The following is a 17,354-nucleotide window of genomic DNA, read 5'->3' as shown; positions in this document are numbered from 1 at the left end:
GGGGTCCGAGGCGAATCAAATGCAACTTCACACGGACACTCCCCCCCCCCCCCGCCCAGCGCACCCCCCACCCCAGGCCCCGAGCCCCGGGAAGGGCGAAGGAGGGGAAGGGGCACCCTCCGCCGCTGGGGTCCCACCTACCCGGGCGCTCACCGGGCGGAGGGGCGGGCGGACGGACGGACGGAGCCCGGGCTGTCCCGTGCTCAGGACCAGGCGTGTGCTGCCCCAGCGCGGACAGCATGGGGCGCCTCCCCCCGCGACTCCACCTGCCGAGCTCAGCACCGGGGCCGCCGGTTCCCAAAATACTCTGCGCCCAGCCGCCTGCTCCCGGGAGAGCCCGCTCCCATGGCGACGCGTCCCCGGTCCCGCAGCCGCCGCAGCCCCGCCCACACAGCGCCCGCCGCGGGGTCACGGCGAGGTCATGCTGCGCTGGCCCCGCTGGCCCCCCAAGTGCAGGGGGAGGACCCGCCGAGCCGCCGCCGGTGCAGTGTGGCCCTGGGACCCGCCCCGACGCTCCCCCTGGAGGACACCCTCCGGGCGGGGCAGGCGCCCCCAGCACCCCGCGGTTCACAGTCTGTTTCCCCATTTTCCGCAAACAAAGCAGCCCTTCCCTTCCCGGGCAACCGCCGCGGCACGAAAGCAAAAGGGTTTTCAGGACGAAGATGTTCTCACTCTTATCGGGTATTTCGCTGAATGGAAACAATCACAGCGGGGGCGGGGGGGGGGGGGGGACACAGCCTCCGGGCTCATCGCATCCGCCCAGAGGCCGGAACCTGGGCCAAAAGCGGGGACGGGGAGGCCGGTGGGAGGGACGGGGCGGCCGGTGGGGGGGACACCGCGGCCGGGAAGGAGGTGCTAACAGGGAGGCCGCCAGCGCCCCGGCTACACCCCACGCCCACCAGGACCTGTCACTCCTGAGCCGCCCCACCCAGCAGCTCACAACCATCTACTTGCTCAACCCCAAGAGGCCGCCCGGAGCAAAACCTGTTATTTCTAAAAAACTAGAAAACATAAAATCCCAACACACAGTCTGCCCATCCTGCCCAGTATTTGTAGGAGGGAGGCAAGGCGGGGGCCAATGGGGGAATCTGGAACCATGTCAACAACAAAAATAAAACAATGATGAGAATAAATACAATTTTAAAAAATTAGATTTTTTCAATGTTACTGTACATAACACAATATACAGATGACATATTAAAGAATTGTACAGCTAAAACTCATGTAATTTTGTTGACCAATATCACCCCAATAAAGTCAATTAAAAAATTTAAAATAAAATAAAAACGTAAAATTCCAAGACGCCTTCTCTTTATCTGCCGGGAGCCGGTCCATGCTTGCTGTTTCAAGGGACCTGGCATATATGGCATACTGTTCTTAATATGTTTGCTCACCTTCTTGGCACTATGTGTTTTAACCAAGGTCACCTCTCTGAGAAAGGTTGTTTCCCCAGGTAGGGATTTTCCCCTGAAGTTAGGGAGGGAATAAAACCCCTTAACTAAGTGCCAGGCGGGTAATTAATCACTTTAACTACGAACAATCATGCTTAAGCTACATAATCTTTACTCCCTGGAATGGAGATAAGAAACGCCCTAACCTTTGGAATAGAGATTGATAGGATATAAATACAGATGTAACAAGACAACAGCTCTACAGAACCTAGACAGAACCTAGACAGAACCTACACAGAACCGAGAGACAGAAGAACTTCGCTGGAGAGAACATGGCAAAAGATCCTGGACAGAAACTGGAGACAGAACCTAGAGACAGAACCCGGAGACAGAACCTAGTGAGAGAACCTGGCTGAAGAACCTAGAGACAGAACCTGGCTACAGAACCTGGATAGAACATGGCAAGAGAACCTGACTAGAACCTGGTGACAGAACCTGGCTGGAGAACCTGGGCAGAACCTGGCTGGAGAACCTAGCGAGGGAACATGGCTACAGAACCTGGCTGGAGAACCTGGAGAACCTAGCAAGAGAACATGGACACAGAACCTGGCTGGAGAACCTAGCGAGGGAACATGGCTACAGAACCTGGCTGGAGAACCTGGAGAACCTAGCAAGAGAACATGGACACAGAACCTGGCTGGAGATCCTGACCAGAACTTGGCTAGAGATCCCGGCTAGGCTGCTGATCAACTGAACGCTGTCTCCGTGTCATTCCTTCTTCGCCGACTCCGTCTACACCTTTGGGGACCCCTGGACCTGCTGGGGTTGGACCCCAGCATTTATCCTGCCCAATATTTCTTAAAATAGTTCATTTAGGAAAAACAGCAAAAAATATTAAATCAACAGTTGTCACATATTTAGCCGGGATGAAAAATGATTACCTGTTTTATTTCATTTAGATGTTTATTGGTTTAATCTATTATTCATTCATTTCTACACCCAACCTGCTGCATTCAAAATCATCCTTCCATACTTTGGCAGTTCACACGCAAAAGTTTTCACTTTATTCTCAAGAAAAATTATACACTGATACGAGATGCATCAAAAAACTATTCAACCCTAATCAAGAAAGTTAAGCTGTGCACGTGCTGTTTAAATCATAAAAAAAAGACCCAGAAAGCTTAGGTCTCAGGAAAACAGCTGAGCACTTAGTGAACCCTCATTGGAACAGGCTCACAGCCCACTGGTCAATGAATTTCTTCCTGTTCAGAAGCCTGGTTTCACCACCAGCTGGCAGCCACCCAGCCAGAGGGCAGTTCTGAAAAGCAGTTAACATGCAAGGCCTGGTTTGCCACCTCAGAGCTGTGTGAGCTCCAATAAGTTGCTTAACTTCTCTGTTCCAATACTGTCCTCTACCAACAGAGGGAATAACAGGATCTCCTCCCCGGGGTCTCGGGGGGGCGAGCCGAGCTACCATGGAACGGTGCCCACTACATACGGGGCACTGAACGGTATTCGCTCTCGTTTATTATTTACTTTTTAACTAGAGGCCTGATGCATGAAATTCGCGCAAGAGTAGGCCTTCCTTCCCCAGGCTGCGGGCACCCAGGACCCGGGCTTCCCTCGCAGCCCCGGCTTCATCCGGAAGGACATCCAGAAGGACGTCCAGTCTAATTAGCATATTCCACTTTTATTATTAGAGATACGTTTTTTATTGATTTTTAGATAGAGAGGAAGGGAGAAGGGGGGAGAGAGAGAAATATCAATGATGAGAGAGAATCCTGGATCGGCTGCCTTCTGCATGCCTCCTACTGGGGATGGAGCCCACAACCTGGGCCTGTTCCCTGACCGGGAATCGAACTGGAACCTCCAGGTTCATGGGCCGATGCTCAACCCACTGGGCTACACAAGCCGGGCTCCTCACGTCTTAGTAACACGCAGTTAGGGCCCTGTCTCCAAGACTCCTTGGCTCAATACCCTAAGCGAGAAATTTAATCCACAAAAGGCGATTTTAGTTATGGAACTGGGGTTGCCTGACAAAACAACCAAATAAAGATAAAACCTGAACAAGCAGAAGCGAAGGAGTGCAGGACCCACGGGCGCCCGGCCCAGGGAGAGGAACAGGAACCTAAAGCTGCAGTGCAGCCCGGCCCATCGGATCCTCAAACATCTGTGACCTGGCCCCACCCTCCGTCACACACTGACACCCGACAGGGAACGGGGACAGCGGCGCCCGTCCCTACATCCAACCTGTGAGTCCAGGCGAGTCTCAGCGCCTCCTCTTCTGCACAAAGAACCATGGAGTCAGACAGACGCCTGGGGTCAGCGCACAGACCCTGGGCCTCTTCCTTCCTGCTCCCCCGACCTCATGACTCACTGCATTCAACACGGAAACGACTCAAAACCCACCAGGGAAGAAGGACTGGGCGATGACAGGGAGCATAGATGACCAAGTCAGAAAGAATTCAACAGTAAAGGCTTCAGGGACAGGAAGCATAGCTGTGCTCCCACCCACGCTGGAAATCGAGAATCCGCCTTTTTAGCCTCAGTAACAAAATAACTACATAAATGCCCTTCCAAATGTCTTCTCTCAGCATGGAAATACCTGTTTCTCTAGAGAGCCACTGGCCCCCCCACAAATAGAAGTAAAAGTCAAGTAAGGGCCACGGCTTAACCTTCGGCAAATCCTTTTATATACGAATATATGAGAGGCCCAGGGCACACGGTTTGCGCAAGGGGCTCGGCCCTCGCAGCCCCAGCTTCGTCTGGAAGGTCGTCTGGAAGGAGGTCCGGCTGTCCGGTCTAATTAGCATGTTATGCTTTTATTATTATAGATTTTTATTGATTTCAGAGAGGAAGGGAGAGGGAAAGAGAGTTAGAAACATCAATGATAAGAGAGAATCATGGATCGGCTGCCTCCTGCACGCCCCACACTGGGGATCAAGCCTGCAACCCGGGCCTGTGCCCTGACCGGGAATCAAACCGTGACCTCCTGGTTCATAGGTCGACGCTCAACCGCTGAGCCACGCTAAGGGGCTCACTTCTAACCAAAGCTGGCACGAGGCGCAGAAGCTCACGGCAAAAACCACAAGTCACAGACCACGGAGCTGACCGAACCGCACGGCGAGAGGAGATGAGTCGGACTTCACCCAGTGACAGCTGTGCCTGCCTCCCGCCTACGGGCTTGTCAGCGAGGCTGCCTTTGGGTTCTGAGAATTATTTAGCGACATCTCCCAAATGGAACTCCTGGGCCCCGTGGAGGGGGCGTCCGCCACATCCAGCTGCAGAGGCGGCCGGGATGCAGGAGGTGAAAATGAAAAGCTCTCACCTTGCTGCTGAGGTCCGTGTCATCCGAGGACTCGGGGTCCAGCCCCTCAGCCTCCACGGGGGCGGGCTCCGCACCGCTGCCCTGCGCACCGCCCAGGCCGGGCCCTGTGGGATGGAAGCAGAAGGGATGTGGGGGGACGGGACAGTGACCACCACAGGTCAGCCCATGAGGGGCGGGCATCCACTCCCAGAGAGAACGCATCGTCACACCCGCCAAGTGCCAGTTCCACGCCCTCGGCTCAGGGTTAGTTTTCATCATTTGTGTTGGTGCTGCTGCTGTCACTGTTTAATAGGATAGCGTGTTTTTATTACTTATTCTATATAATAAAAGCCTAATATGCAAATCGACTGAACGGCGGAACTACAGGTGGACAGGGGGCAGGGCCAGCGAGCGGGTGGCGCCAGGCCAGCCCAGGCGGGTGGCAGCGGGCAGAGGGAGGGGACGGCGATCTGGGGATGAGCCTAAGCCAGCTGTGGGCAAACTACGGCTGTTCTATCCGCCCGCGGAGCCGAAAGAGCGGAGGGTTCTCTCGCTCTCCCCTCCGCTCCTTCAGCAGCAGCGTTAACATGGCAACGTCGGGAAACACAGCCACAGCTCCTTCTTCTGAGTCCAGTTTAAGAACCCATTGTGGCCCTCGAGTCAAAAAGTTTGCCCACCCCTGGCCTAAGCCATCAGTGGGACATCTGAGGGCTCCCAGACTGCAAGAGGGCGCAGGCTGGGCTGAGGAACCGCATGAATTTTCACGCACCGGGCCTCTAGTAGACCATAATGATAGTTATGGGGCCCCCCCAAATTCATACACTGAAGCTCTGCGAGTAGCTGGTGGCCTGGGTCATGGCCCCATCCCGGCTGAGCGTTAGAATCACCAGGAGTTTCAGGACCACCCAGCTGTGCCCCCCCCCACCCCCCGCGACTGTGAAGGGCCGGCTCCATCTGGGATTGAGCCTCACCCCTCCCACCTGGGAAGGAGGTGCTGTCAGTGGGTGCGACTCATAAACTCATCAGACAACTTGCTGGCTGCAGTCTGAGCGGAGACGGGGCAGTGAGAGAAAAAAGGAGCCACAGCCTGGCCCGTGCGCTCAGTGGTTAGAGCACCAGCCTACAGACGGAAGGGTTGTGGGTTCAATTCCTGGTCAAGGGCACGTACCTGGGTTACAGGTCCCCTCCTTGGCTCAGGGCGGGGCAAGTGGGGAGGCAACCAATCGATATGTCTCTCTCAGAGCAATACTTATCTCTCTGTCTCTCTCTCTCTTTCTCGCTCTCCCCCCACCAACACCCTTCTGCTCTTTTTTTTTTTTATATATATTTTTATTGATTTCAGAGAGGAAGGGAGAGGGAGAGAGAGATAGAAACACCAATGATGAGAATCACTGATCGGCTGCCTCTTGCACGCCCCACACTGGGGATGGAGCCCGCAACCCAGGCCTGTGTCCTTGTCCGGAATGGAAACTGGGACCCTTCAGTCCACAGGCTGACGCTCTATCCACTGAGCCAAACCGGCCAGGGCTCTTCGCTCTTAAAAAGAAAAAAAATCCATGGAAAAAGATATCCTCCAGTAAGAAAAAAGGAGCGGCCTCAGGTTACCGGGCAGAGCCTGCCCCTCCCAGAGGCGCTTCTGGGTCACACCCGCCCGAGCGCTGCTCACACGGGCCAGACAGGCTCCGGGAGGACCGGCCGAGCCTGCGGCCTCCGCCCTGGAAGACGGGGTGGCCCCCCTGGGCTCGGGGCACTCGGGCCCTCCCTCCGACCTCCGCCCTGGAAGACGGGGTGGCCCCCCTGGGCTCGGGGCACTCGGGCCCTCCCTCCGACCTCCGCCCTGGAAGACGGGGTGGCCCCCCTGGGCTCCGGGCACTCGGGCCCTCCCTCCGACCTCCGCCCTGGAAGACGGGGTGGCCCCCCTGGGCTCGGGGCACTCGGGCCCTCCCTCCGACCTCCGCCCTGGAAGACGGGGTGGCCCCCCTGGGCTCGGGGCACTCGGGCCCTCCCTCCGACCTCCGCCCTGGAAGACGGGGTGGCCCCCCTGGGCTCCGGGCACTCGGGCCCTCCCTCCGCCGAGGCTGGGACACCCGCGCGGGCCCTGAAGGGGGCTCTGCGTCACCCTCCACCTGCCCATCCTGTCCTCCTGGCGACCGTCCGCCCGCACAGGTGCGCCCACGGGCCCTGCCCCAGCCGCGTCCTGTCCTGCGTGTGGGGCGGCCAGCTGTGTGCAGGCCCCGCGCTCTGCTCAGCTCGGGGCCTCCCTCTGCTGTCCATCCTCCCTCTGCTGTCCATCCTCCCTCTGCTGTCCATCCTGTGCACGCACCTGCCTTCCGCCTCTCCCGGCCAGCGGGGACCGGAAACGGCCAGCAGGGACCGGAAGCGGCCAGCAGACCCGGAAGCGGCCAGCAGGGACCGGAAGCGGCCAACGGGGACCGGAAGCGGCCAGCAGGGACCAGGAGCGGACAACAGGGACCGGGAGCGGCCAACGGGGACCGGAAGCGGCCAGCAGAAACCGGAAGCGGCCAGCAGGGACCGGAAGCGGCCAACGGGGACCGGGAGCGGCCAGCAGGGACCGGGAGCGGACAACAGGGACCGGGAGCGGCCAACGGGGACCGGGAGCGGCCAGCAGGGACCAGGAGCGGACAACGGGGACCGGGAGCGGCCAACGGGGACCGGAAGCGGCCAGCAGGGACCGGAAGCGGCCAACGGGGACCGGGAGCGGACAGCGGGGACCGGGAGCGGACAACGGGGACCGGGAGCGGCCAAAGGGGACCGGAAGCGGCCAGCAGGGACCGGAAGCGGCCAACGGGGACCGGAAGCGGCCAACGGGGACCGGGAGCGGCCAGCAGGGACCGGAAGCGGCCAACGGGGACCGGAAGCGGCAGCGAGAAGGGAGAGGGAGGCCCAGGCGGTGCTTCCCCCAGGCCTCCCCTCACTCCCCGCTGGTCTGCGGGGCTGAGCACGGAGAACTCCTCCGGAACTGACTGATTCGTGGTGCGGCCATAGAACCTTCGAGAACCCACCCCCGCCTTCCCGCCTCCCGCCTCCCGCATGCTGTATTCCTGACCGGCTGCGGGGCTCGAAGGGGCGGGACCACGGCAGAGTCTTAACGACGAAGCGGTTACAGAACAAGCCCGGCGCCCCGTGGGGGTGTGAGGACGGAACCGCGATGCCCGGTCAGTCAGGACATCGGCCTGGAGAAAAGTCCATCCACACCGGCCTTAGGGGCGTGTCTGTCCGGAGGAGGTAACGTGGCGAGGACAGAAAGGTCAGTGGCTCATTCTGAAACGCCGGCAGGTGAAACGGGGTCCACAGCCACGCATGTGTCTAAATCAGGTGCCGATACCGAAATACGTGTTTTATTTTTAAAATGTTATGAAGAAATCTGTGCCCGGCCGGTGTGGCTCGGTGGTGAGCGTCGACCTAGGCACCAGGAGGCCATGGCTGACTCCCGGTCAGGGCGCCGGCCGCTGCGGCTCCATCCCCAGGTCGGGCGAGCGGGGGCAGCCGATCCGTGATCCTCTCATCACTGGTGCTTCTCTCCCTCCCTCTCCCTCCCTCTCTGAAACCAATAAAAAATACATTTTCTTAAACTTTAATAAAAAGTTTAAAGTTGCAAAGTACATACACAGCCTTTAAAGGTAAACACGACACCAGCGCCCTCCTCACAGGAGCAGCCTGGGGACCGCTAGCCGCAGGGGCCTGGGGTCGCAAGCCCTCCCCGCAAAGGGCCAGTTTGCAACTTCGCAGACACCAGCCCTGTCCTGTCGGCTCCCCCGCCCGCCTGCCGAGACGTAAGTGACCCCAGGACGGGGTTCCAATCAGACTGTTTACAAAAAACAGGCCCCAGGCCGGAGCTGGCCACACCCCGCCCGCCACCCCCTGCTTCCCACCCCTGAGCCCCGGGAGGGCTCCGGCCGTAAACACTCTGCCGCAGCCTGACCCCCACAGCCTGACCCCCGCGGCCTGACCCCCCCCCCGTCCCCCCCCCCCGCAGCCTGACCCCCGCAGCCTGACCCCCGCGGCCTGACCCCCCGCGGCCTGACCCCCCCCCGCGCTGACCCCGCGCTGACCCCCGCAGCCTGACCCGCACCCCCCCCCCCCCCGCGCCTGACCCCCGCGCCTGACCCCCCCGCGCCTGACCCCCCCGCCTGACCCCCCCGCCCCCCCCCCGCAGCCTGACCCCCCCGCCCCGACCCCCCGCAGCCTGACCCCCCGCGGCCTGACCCCCCGCAGCCCTGACCCCCCGGCCTGACCCCCCCGCCCCCCCCCCCCCCCCCCCCCCCCCCCCCCCCCCCCCCCCCCCCCCCCCCCCCCCCCCCCCCCCCCCCCCCCCCCCCCCCCCCCCCCCCCCCCCCCGCGGCCCTGACCCTCCGGCTGCAGGAAAACCCTTTAATGACCCAAGGAACAGCCTCGCTGTCTGCGTTCCAGGCACCTGTCGGCCAGGGCTCCGGCCGCGCCTGCCCCCTCGTGGTCACAGGGAGGAACAGCGCCAGGGTCCCGGCCGCACAGCTAAGGCCCAGGGCTCAGGGGTCACACACATCCTGCAGGTCTGACTGGGCCGCGGCCCGACAATGACCACAATGATGTCACAGGTCAAGGCCGTCAACAGTAAAAAGCGCCTGATTTTCGGAAGCCTCGGCCCCCGGAAGCCTCCCCGAGCGCCCGGGTGCTGCCTACACTCAGATTTTGAAACTGAAGACTTTTCTCTTTAACCCAAGTTTTTAAAAGAAAATAAATTCAAAACCCCAGCCTACGAAATGGAGCCCAACTCCAGAACGGGGTGGTCGGGACCCTCTCACCCGAGAGCCCCTGGAAGAAGACAGGCCACACGCAGACACACCTGAGGGACAGGTGATGGGACAGGGTCCCGTACAGGCCCCTCTGGGCGCCCGGGGATCCAGAGCAGGGGGCGCACCCTGGGGGCCCCAGGAAGGCCTCCTGGGCAGGGAGCATTCACGCAGCTCCCCCTGGAGGGAAGGTGTCCCCCTGGAGGGAAGGTGTCCCCAGGAGGGAGGGCAGCAGGTGGGGCGGGCAGGGCTCACCCTCCGGGACTCTGAGGCAAACACCCCAAGAGACAAGAGGACCAGCCCTGACCGGTTTGGCTCAGTGGATAGAGCGTCAGCCTGCGGACTGAAGGGTCCCAGGTTCGATTCCGGTCAAGGGCATGTACCTGGGTTGCGGGCACATCCCCAGTGGGGGGTGTGCAGGAGGCAGCTGATCGATGTTTCTCTCTCATCGATGTTTCTAACTCTCAGTCCCTCTCCCTTCCTCTCTGTAAAAAATCTATAAAATATATTTTTTTTAAAATGTAAAAAAAAAAAAAAAAAAAAGAGGACCAACAAGGGTCGGAGCCCCGTCTACTTGGGCATCAAGCGTCCTCTGTCGCTCAGGAGCGGGCGTGGGCTGCGGGGCTGGGGTGGGACGTGGACGGTGGGGACGTGGACGGCGGGCGTAGGGCTCACAGCCCCAGCCCCTCCTATGGCTCCTGGCACTTCCGTGTCCCTATCTCGGTCCACAGCCCCGAGGCGGTGGCCTCTGTCCACTCGTCTTTCTCCAAAACGACCGGTGAGAGCAGCAGGGGGGATGCCCTCCACGTGGGGCAGGCAGGAGTGTGGCTAAACAGTCCTCCCCAGAACCAGAGCGCCTGCCCGCAGCAGCGCCACAGGAAGCACAGGCTCCGCCGGCTCCTCCCCACACCCCATCCCTGCAGCACCCCGTCCCTGCGGCACCCCGCCCCTGAGGAACCCCGTCCCTGAGCCACAGAGCAGCGGGTCCCCGTCGCAGGCACCCCAGCTCCGCACGCGGCCACACGCTGCAGGTCGCAGCCTTACCTGGGCTGCCGGGGAGGAAGGCGAGGGGGCTCTGGCCGGGTTCGGTGGGGCCGTCGGCACGGTGGGGCGGGCTCCCCAGCAGCAGGACGCCCCCCTCCAGCTCGGGGCGCGTCCGCACCAGGAGGCCCAGGCTGGGCTGCGAGAGGAAGTCCCTGAGGGCCGCGGGGCTCAGGGTGGCGGCCACGCGATTGTTGATTTCGAGAATCTCATCTCCCACCTTCAGGCCTGCAACGTGATGGAAAAGTTGAGTTTCACACAGAGGCAGTGGCACAGCCAGGGAGGGGGTGGGGGAGGCTGCACCCCAAGTCCTGCCGCACAGACGGTGCCCCGAAGGGGAGCAGGTGCAGGGCCCCAGGCCCGGAGGCTCCAGGCGTGGGGTCGCCTGCCCTGCCCGGCGCGGCCCTGGCCTGAACGCCATCTGGAGAAATCTACTCCCCGAGTCCGTGGGCCCCAAGAGCCTGCCGACGTCTCCCCACAAACGCTGCCTCGAGGGGGACAGAGACGCGCCCTCCAGTCACTGTGTGGCCGCCTGGGCCACACCCGGGGGCGCGAGGACCGTCCCCGCGTCTGTGGGCCGCACGCAGGGCGCTGCTCCGTGTGGCAGGGAGGCCGGCCTACTGCAGGCACATCTGGGGACGAGGGCTCACCGAGTCGCTATGATCATTTTTTGCTGTTTTGTGTGTTTTTTTGTAACCACATCAGGGCCTCGTGGAAAGTCCCTGAAGAGGCTGCTGCCTTTGAAAGCAGGTGGGAAAGCTGCCCACGTCCGGGGCCCAAAGGAGCCGCCGGGCCTCGGAGAACAGGAAGCGTGACGGGCCGGGGCAGGTCAGTCAGTCAGTGAAAGAACATTCCAGAAGTACGAGAGGGCGGGAGCCCGGAGGACCGGTCAGGGGAAGGAAATCTGGTGAGAAGGCTCCCTGCAGGGAAAGAGGCGGGGAGGCGGCCCCCAGGAGGGCGCAGGCGGGCTCGGCGAGAGGGGCTCTGCTCCCCAAGGGGCCGGGCTGCAGGCGGACCCTGCTTCTCTGCTTCTACAGAGGCTGCTCCACAGGTGGCGGCCACAGCGCCTGCTCAGACGGCCGTGCAGCCCGGGGCGGCCCTGTCGGCTCTGACCAGCGTGGATGGAGTACCGAGGGTCCTCCCTCCTGAAGTTCTGCTGCAGGAGGACCCAGGCCGGCCGGCGTGGCTCAGTGGTTGAGCATCAACCCATGACCCAGGAGGTCACAGTTCGAATGCCGGTCAGGGCACAGGCCCAGGTTATAGGATCGATCCCCAGTGAGGGGCGTGCAGGAGGCAGCCAATCGATGACTCTCTCTCATCACTGGTGTTTCCATCTCTCTCTCCCTCTGCCTTCCTCTCTGAAATCAGTAATATATATATATATATATATATATATTTTAAATCTGAGATTATGACATTCCTGACACACCTGAGTGTGTGGAATATCATCCATATTCCCTGGGTTTTCAATGACACGTATTCACACACTCGTTACAGAGAATTTGGGCAGATCTTTCTCACTCACCAACTAGAGGAAACCCAGAGGCAATTTAGGAGAGACAGACAGGGAGACAGGGAGACAGGCAGACAGGCAGACAGGCAGGCAGACAGGCAGACAGGAGACAGGCAGACAGGGAGACAGGCAGACAGGAGACAGGCAGACAGGGAGACAGGCAGACAGGGAGACAGGCAGACAGGGAGACAGGCAGACAGGCAGACAGGAGATAGGCAGACAGGGAGACAGGAGATAGGCAGACAGGGAGACAGGAGACAGGCAGACAGGGAGACAGGGAGACAGGCAGACAGGGAGACAGGCAGACAGGAGACAGGCAGACAGGGAGACAGGCAGACAGGCAGACAGGGAGACAGGAGACAGGCAGACAGGAGATAGGCAGACAGGGAGACAGGAGACAGGCAGACAGGGAGACAGGCAGACAGGCAGACAGGAGACAGGCAGACAGGGAGACAGGCAGACAGGGAGACAGGCAGACAGGCAGACAGGAGACAGGCAGACAGGGAGACAGGCAGACAGGGAGACAGGCAGACAGGGAGACGGCAGACAGGGAGACAGGCGGACAGGCAGACAGGGAGACAGGCAGACAGGGAGACAGGCAGACAGGAAGACAGGCAGACAGGAGACAGGCAGACAGGAAGACAGGCAGACAGGGAGACAGGGAGACAGGCAGGCAGAACACAGAGACCCACCTTTCTTGGCTGCCAGCCCCGTGTCCCTCACGCTGCTCACGTAGAGCCTTCGGACGCCGTCCTCCTCCACGGAGGAGAGGGAGAAGCCTGGGACAGAGACAGCGGGGTCACCTGGGCGCTGAGCGCACGCGGGCTGGTCTGTCGGGGCTTCTGTGTGCGGATCGGAGCCTCGGCGTTTCCCGCGCACCGTTCACGAAGCAGGAAAGTGCGTGTTCAGGTAACAGACGTCACTACCCACCACTAACCTCCCGGCCTCGCTCTGCACGCGGCTGCCAACTCCACCGGGGGCCAGGGTGTCGGTCCCGCCTGGCGCGGCCACCCCCACCATCCCCATCCTCAGCCTCCTCCTCAGCACAGTCCTCGCTCCCCTCGGCTGGGTCTCACCCTCAGCGCATCTCTTCCCCGGAGGTCACAGGTGTGCGCGACCCCACGTGCTGCCCGTGGACACTGCTCTCATCATTAAAACTCTGCAAAGAGCGTCCAGCAGCCACTCCCTCCAAATCCAACCTCACACGAACCCGGCTGGTCTCACACTGCACGTGTCAGGTGAGCCTGCCCGTGGCCGGGGTCCTGAGCTCAGAGCCACGAGTGGCCAGTCCTGGGCGTGGCTGACCCTTCAGGACAAAGGGCAGAACACGCCCCAAACAGCTCCCAGTCCTGGCCGCCTCCAGGCTCATGTACGTCCTCCCAGGACACGCGCTCTCCCTCGGGAAGAACACTGGGGCAGAACCAAAGGGGGCTGCGTGGAACTCAGGCCACCGTGACGTGGACACAGCTCGGCCCCGGGGGGGACAACCCTTCAGGCAGCGACCTGGCTGAGGGCCGGGCAGAGCACAGCGGCTCACACAACAGGCAAGTGACAAAACAGAACTCAGGCGGGCCGGGCCGGAGCGTCCCCGAGAGGGCGGGCCGAGTCATAACCAGCATGTTCTTTGTTTTGTTCGCAGGTCCTGGAAACAGCGCCCACGCAGGCCACAGGACCCACGGCCCGCCCACGCGGGCATCGGGTGCCTCAGATGGAGAACGGGGCCACGCCCTGCGGATGTTCCAACGACCTCATGTTTAAAAAACACGTTTTTATGGATTTGAGAGAGAAAGGGAGAGGGAGAGGGAGAGAGGGAGAGAGGGAGAGAGGGAGAGAGAGGAGAGAGAGAGAGAGAGAGAGAGAGAGAGAGAGAGAGAGAAACATCGATCGGCTGCCTCCTGCACACCCCCTACTGGGGTTCCAGCCTGCAACCCGGGCATGTGCCCTTGACCGGAATCGAGCCATGACCTCTGGGTACACAGGACGCCTTTCAACCAACTGACGGCACCAGCCAGGGCGCAAAGATGTCATTGCATCCTCTTATCCTGAACTCCATTCTTACAGCAACTTCTAGCTTCCAGGTTATTTCTGTGTGTGTGTGGGGGGGGGGGGGGGGTTGGGATGGGGGGGGTGTCAAGAAGCCCCCCTCAAATAAAACTAATTTTATCCGCGAGTCAAACTGACCCAGGTGTCCCTGCCTGCCCCTCAGAGGAGAGCACGTCTCATCTGCTAGACCCTGTGCGGACATCCTGGATGAATCACCCCCATGGCCGCACCCACACCCTGTGGGTGGGCTCTCGCCGTGCAGCGGCGAGTGTGAGGGTCGCCTCGGGGACCCCTCTGGCCTGTCCTGAGGGGGAGGGGGTTCTGCATGCTTTGGGGCGAGGAAGACAAACTCCCCTCAGCATCGGGGTGCATCCTAACAGAGCTATCCACTCCCAACCCAGCCAGTCCCTGTAGCCACAGCACGCCCGGGGTTACAGCTGTGAGATGTTTGTTCTTGTCGTTGTCAATCCTCCCCCACCCGAGGGCATTTTCCATTGATTATTAGGGAGAGTGGAAGGGAGAGGGAGAGGCAGAGAGAAACATCGACATGAGAGAGACACACCGACTGGCTGCCTCCTGCACGCGCCCCGACCAGGCCCAGGCCAGGGAGGAGCCTGCACCCGAGGTACGTGCCCTTGACCGGAATCGAACCCGGAACCCTGGGTCCACAGGCCGATGCTCCATCCACTGAGCCACACCGGCCGGGGCAGAGATTCCTCTTTTCCCCTGTGGCTGCCTTGCCGAGCCCAGAACCCGGACGGGCTGTGGCCTGACCCGCCCCCAGGCATTTTACCCACGTTCACCGGGGAACGGCTCCCACGAGGGAGTCACCGAAGACCGCGGGTTCGCACGCACCGTAGCTGTCCCCGGCCGCGTCCGACTTCTCCACCTGCAGGCTCCGCGTGGCCTTGGGGCAGATCTCGATCTCCTGGTACAGCTGGAACGACAGGGCGCCGTCAGGCCGTTAGCGATGGCGGTGTGGGGCTGCCTCACTTTGTGAATCTTTCTCCTCGCCACACTCCGGGCGCGCTGAGCCCCTCCCGCGCCCAGGCTCGCATGCCCGCCCTGAGCTGCGTACCCATCGGAAACCGCGCACAGGGAGCAGTGACCCCTCGGGAGCCGCTGGGCGGGAGCGGGCGTGGCGGGGCGCATGCCACGGGGACGGAGCTGTGGCTCCAATGCCGAGCGCCGGCACTTCCCCACGTGATCGCCCAAGTCCCTCAGTAGGAACGAGTGAGCTCAACAAACATCTAACAACGTGCAAGACCAGGCAGAGGCACCGGTCCTGCCGTGGGGCCCGGAGACGGGAGGTCCCAGTGCGCCCGGTCCCTTCCGTGCACGGGCAAACCTGCCCCGAAGTTCATGGCAGAACAGACAGGTGGACAAATTACAGCACGAAACAGACGACGATTATACAGGGTGTCCCCCAAAGTGCACACCCCGCACAGCTGCGAAGGCGGTGCTTACTGAAATACACGGCACTCAAACTGACCACCGCTGTCACGGTGCGGTCACGTGCTTGGGGGGACTCCCTGTCTAGGTGGGGACACCCTCTTTCAGCCCCTGGATGACACCACCGAGACCCAGGAAACTCAGTGTGGACTTGAACCAGTCTCCAGGGAGGAGAGGAGAGGCGTGTGCAGCTCACACGTCAGAGGTTTCACTGCAATTAACCGGTCGGCTCGTTCTCCTGTGTCTGACAATCATCGCTCGGACAGTCACTTCCAAGTTCTGCCCTCGCCCTTGGTCTTCACTCACTCCCAGGTACCTTGGGACCCCTTTAACAGCGGAGAGAGCACCCCAGCAGGACAGGGCCCCTTTAACAGCAGAGAGAGCACCCCTGCAGGACGGTGCCCCTTTAACAGCGGAGAGAGCACCCCTGCAGGACAGGCCCCCTTTTCACAGCTGAGAGAGCACCCCTGCAGAACAGGGCCCTTTAACAGGGGACAGAGCACCCCTGCAGGAAGGGCCCCTTTAACAGCAGAGAGAGCACCCCTGCAGAACAGGGCCCTTTAACAGGGGACAGAGCACCCCTGCAGGACGGTGCCCCTTTAACAGCGGAGAGAGCACCCCTGCAGGACAGGGCCCCTTTAACAGCAGAGAGAGCACCCCTGCAGGACGGGGCCCCTTTAACAGCGGAGAGAGAACCCCTGCAGGACGGGGCCCCTTAACAGCGGAGAGAGAGCACCCCTGCAGGATGGGGTCCTTAACAGCGGAGGGAGCACCCCTGCAGGACGGGGCCCCTTTAACAGCGGAGGGAGCACCCCTGCAGGACAGGGCCCTTTAACAGCGGAGAGAGCACCCCTGCAGGACAGGGCCCTTTAACAGCGGAGAGAGAGCACCCCTGCAGGACGGGCCCCTTTAACAGCGGAGAGAGCACCCCTGCAGGACGGGCCCCTTTAACAGCGGAGAGAGCACCCCTGCAGGACGGGCCCCTTTAACAGCGAGAGAGCACCCCTGCAGGACGGGCCCTTTAACAGCGGAGAGAGCACCCCTGCAGGACGGGCCCCTTTAACAGCGGAGAGAGCACCCCTGCAGGACGGGCCCCTTTAACAGCGGAGAGAGCACCCCTGCAGGACGGGGCCCCTTTAACAGCGGAGAGAGCACCCCTGCAGGACAGGGCCCCTTTAACAGCGGCGGGAGCACCCCTGCAGGACGGGCCCCTTTAACAGCGGAGAGAGCACCCCTGCAGGACGGGCCCCTTTAACAGCGGAGGGAGCACCCCTGCAGGACGGGCCCCTTTAACAGCGGAGAGAGCACCCCTGCAGGACGGGCCCCTTTAACAGCGGAGGGAGCAGCCCTGCAGGACGGGCCCCTTTAACAGCAGAGAGAGCACCCCTGCAGGATAGGGCCCCTTTAACAGCAGAGAGAGCACCCCTGCAGGACAGGGCCCCTTTAACAGCGGAGAGAGCACCCCTGCAGGACGGGGCCCCTTTAACAGCAGAGAGAGCACCCCTGCAGGATAGGGCCCCTTTAACAGCGGAGAGAGCACCCCTGCAGGATAGGGCACCTTTAACAGCAGAGAGAGCACCCCTGCAGGATAGGGCCCCTTTAACAGCGGAGAGAGCCCCCCTGCAGGATAGGGCCCCTTTAACAGCGGAGAGAGCCCCCCTGCAGGACGGGGCCCCTTTAACAGCGGAGAGAGCACCCCTGCAGGACGGGGCCACTTTAACAGCGGAGAGAGCACCCCTGCAGGACGGGGCCCTTTTAACAGCGGAGAGAGCACCCCTGCAGGACGTGCCCCTTTAACAGCGGAGAGAGCACCCCTG

At 61.4% G+C, this 17,354-nt stretch overlaps 2 protein-coding genes across 9 annotated transcripts in view; both read right to left on the bottom strand.

Annotated features, from left to right (window-relative positions):
• Window positions 1–17,354, bottom strand: part of TIAM1 (TIAM Rac1 associated GEF 1) — a 180,358-nt gene that overhangs the window by 23,265 nt on the left and 139,739 nt on the right. For 7 of the 8 annotated variants that reach the window (XM_036350041.1, XM_036350045.1, XM_036350040.1 and 4 more), the window contains 4 exons: window positions 14,941–15,022; window positions 12,735–12,821; window positions 10,533–10,757; window positions 4,720–4,823 (listed from right to left, as the gene is read on the bottom strand). In XM_036350041.1, the coding sequence (XP_036205934.1) occupies window positions 4,720–4,823; window positions 10,533–10,757; window positions 12,735–12,821; window positions 14,941–15,022 (498 nt within the window). The remainder of the gene's footprint in view (window positions 1–4,719; window positions 4,824–10,532; window positions 10,758–12,734; window positions 12,822–14,940; window positions 15,023–17,354) is intronic. The other variant, XM_036350043.1, reaches the window with a different exon arrangement.
• On the bottom strand, window positions 6,197–8,163 carry LOC118676322 (formin-like protein 3). The gene is made up of 2 exons (XM_036350049.1): window positions 6,468–8,163; window positions 6,197–6,406 (listed from the first exon to the last, which is right to left on the bottom strand). Exons 1-2 carry the CDS (start codon window positions 7,749–7,751, stop codon window positions 6,236–6,238), a joined length of 1,455 nt encoding a protein of 484 aa, XP_036205942.1. The 5' UTR covers window positions 7,752–8,163; the 3' UTR covers window positions 6,197–6,235.

This window comes from Myotis myotis, unplaced genomic scaffold (genome assembly GCF_014108235.1).
Source record: "Myotis myotis isolate mMyoMyo1 unplaced genomic scaffold, mMyoMyo1.p scaffold_m19_p_2, whole genome shotgun sequence".
Lineage (NCBI taxonomy): Eukaryota > Metazoa > Chordata > Mammalia > Chiroptera > Vespertilionidae > Myotis > Myotis myotis.
Note: the sequence above shows the minus strand (reverse complement) of the source record. Positions and strands in the feature narration are given on the sequence as shown.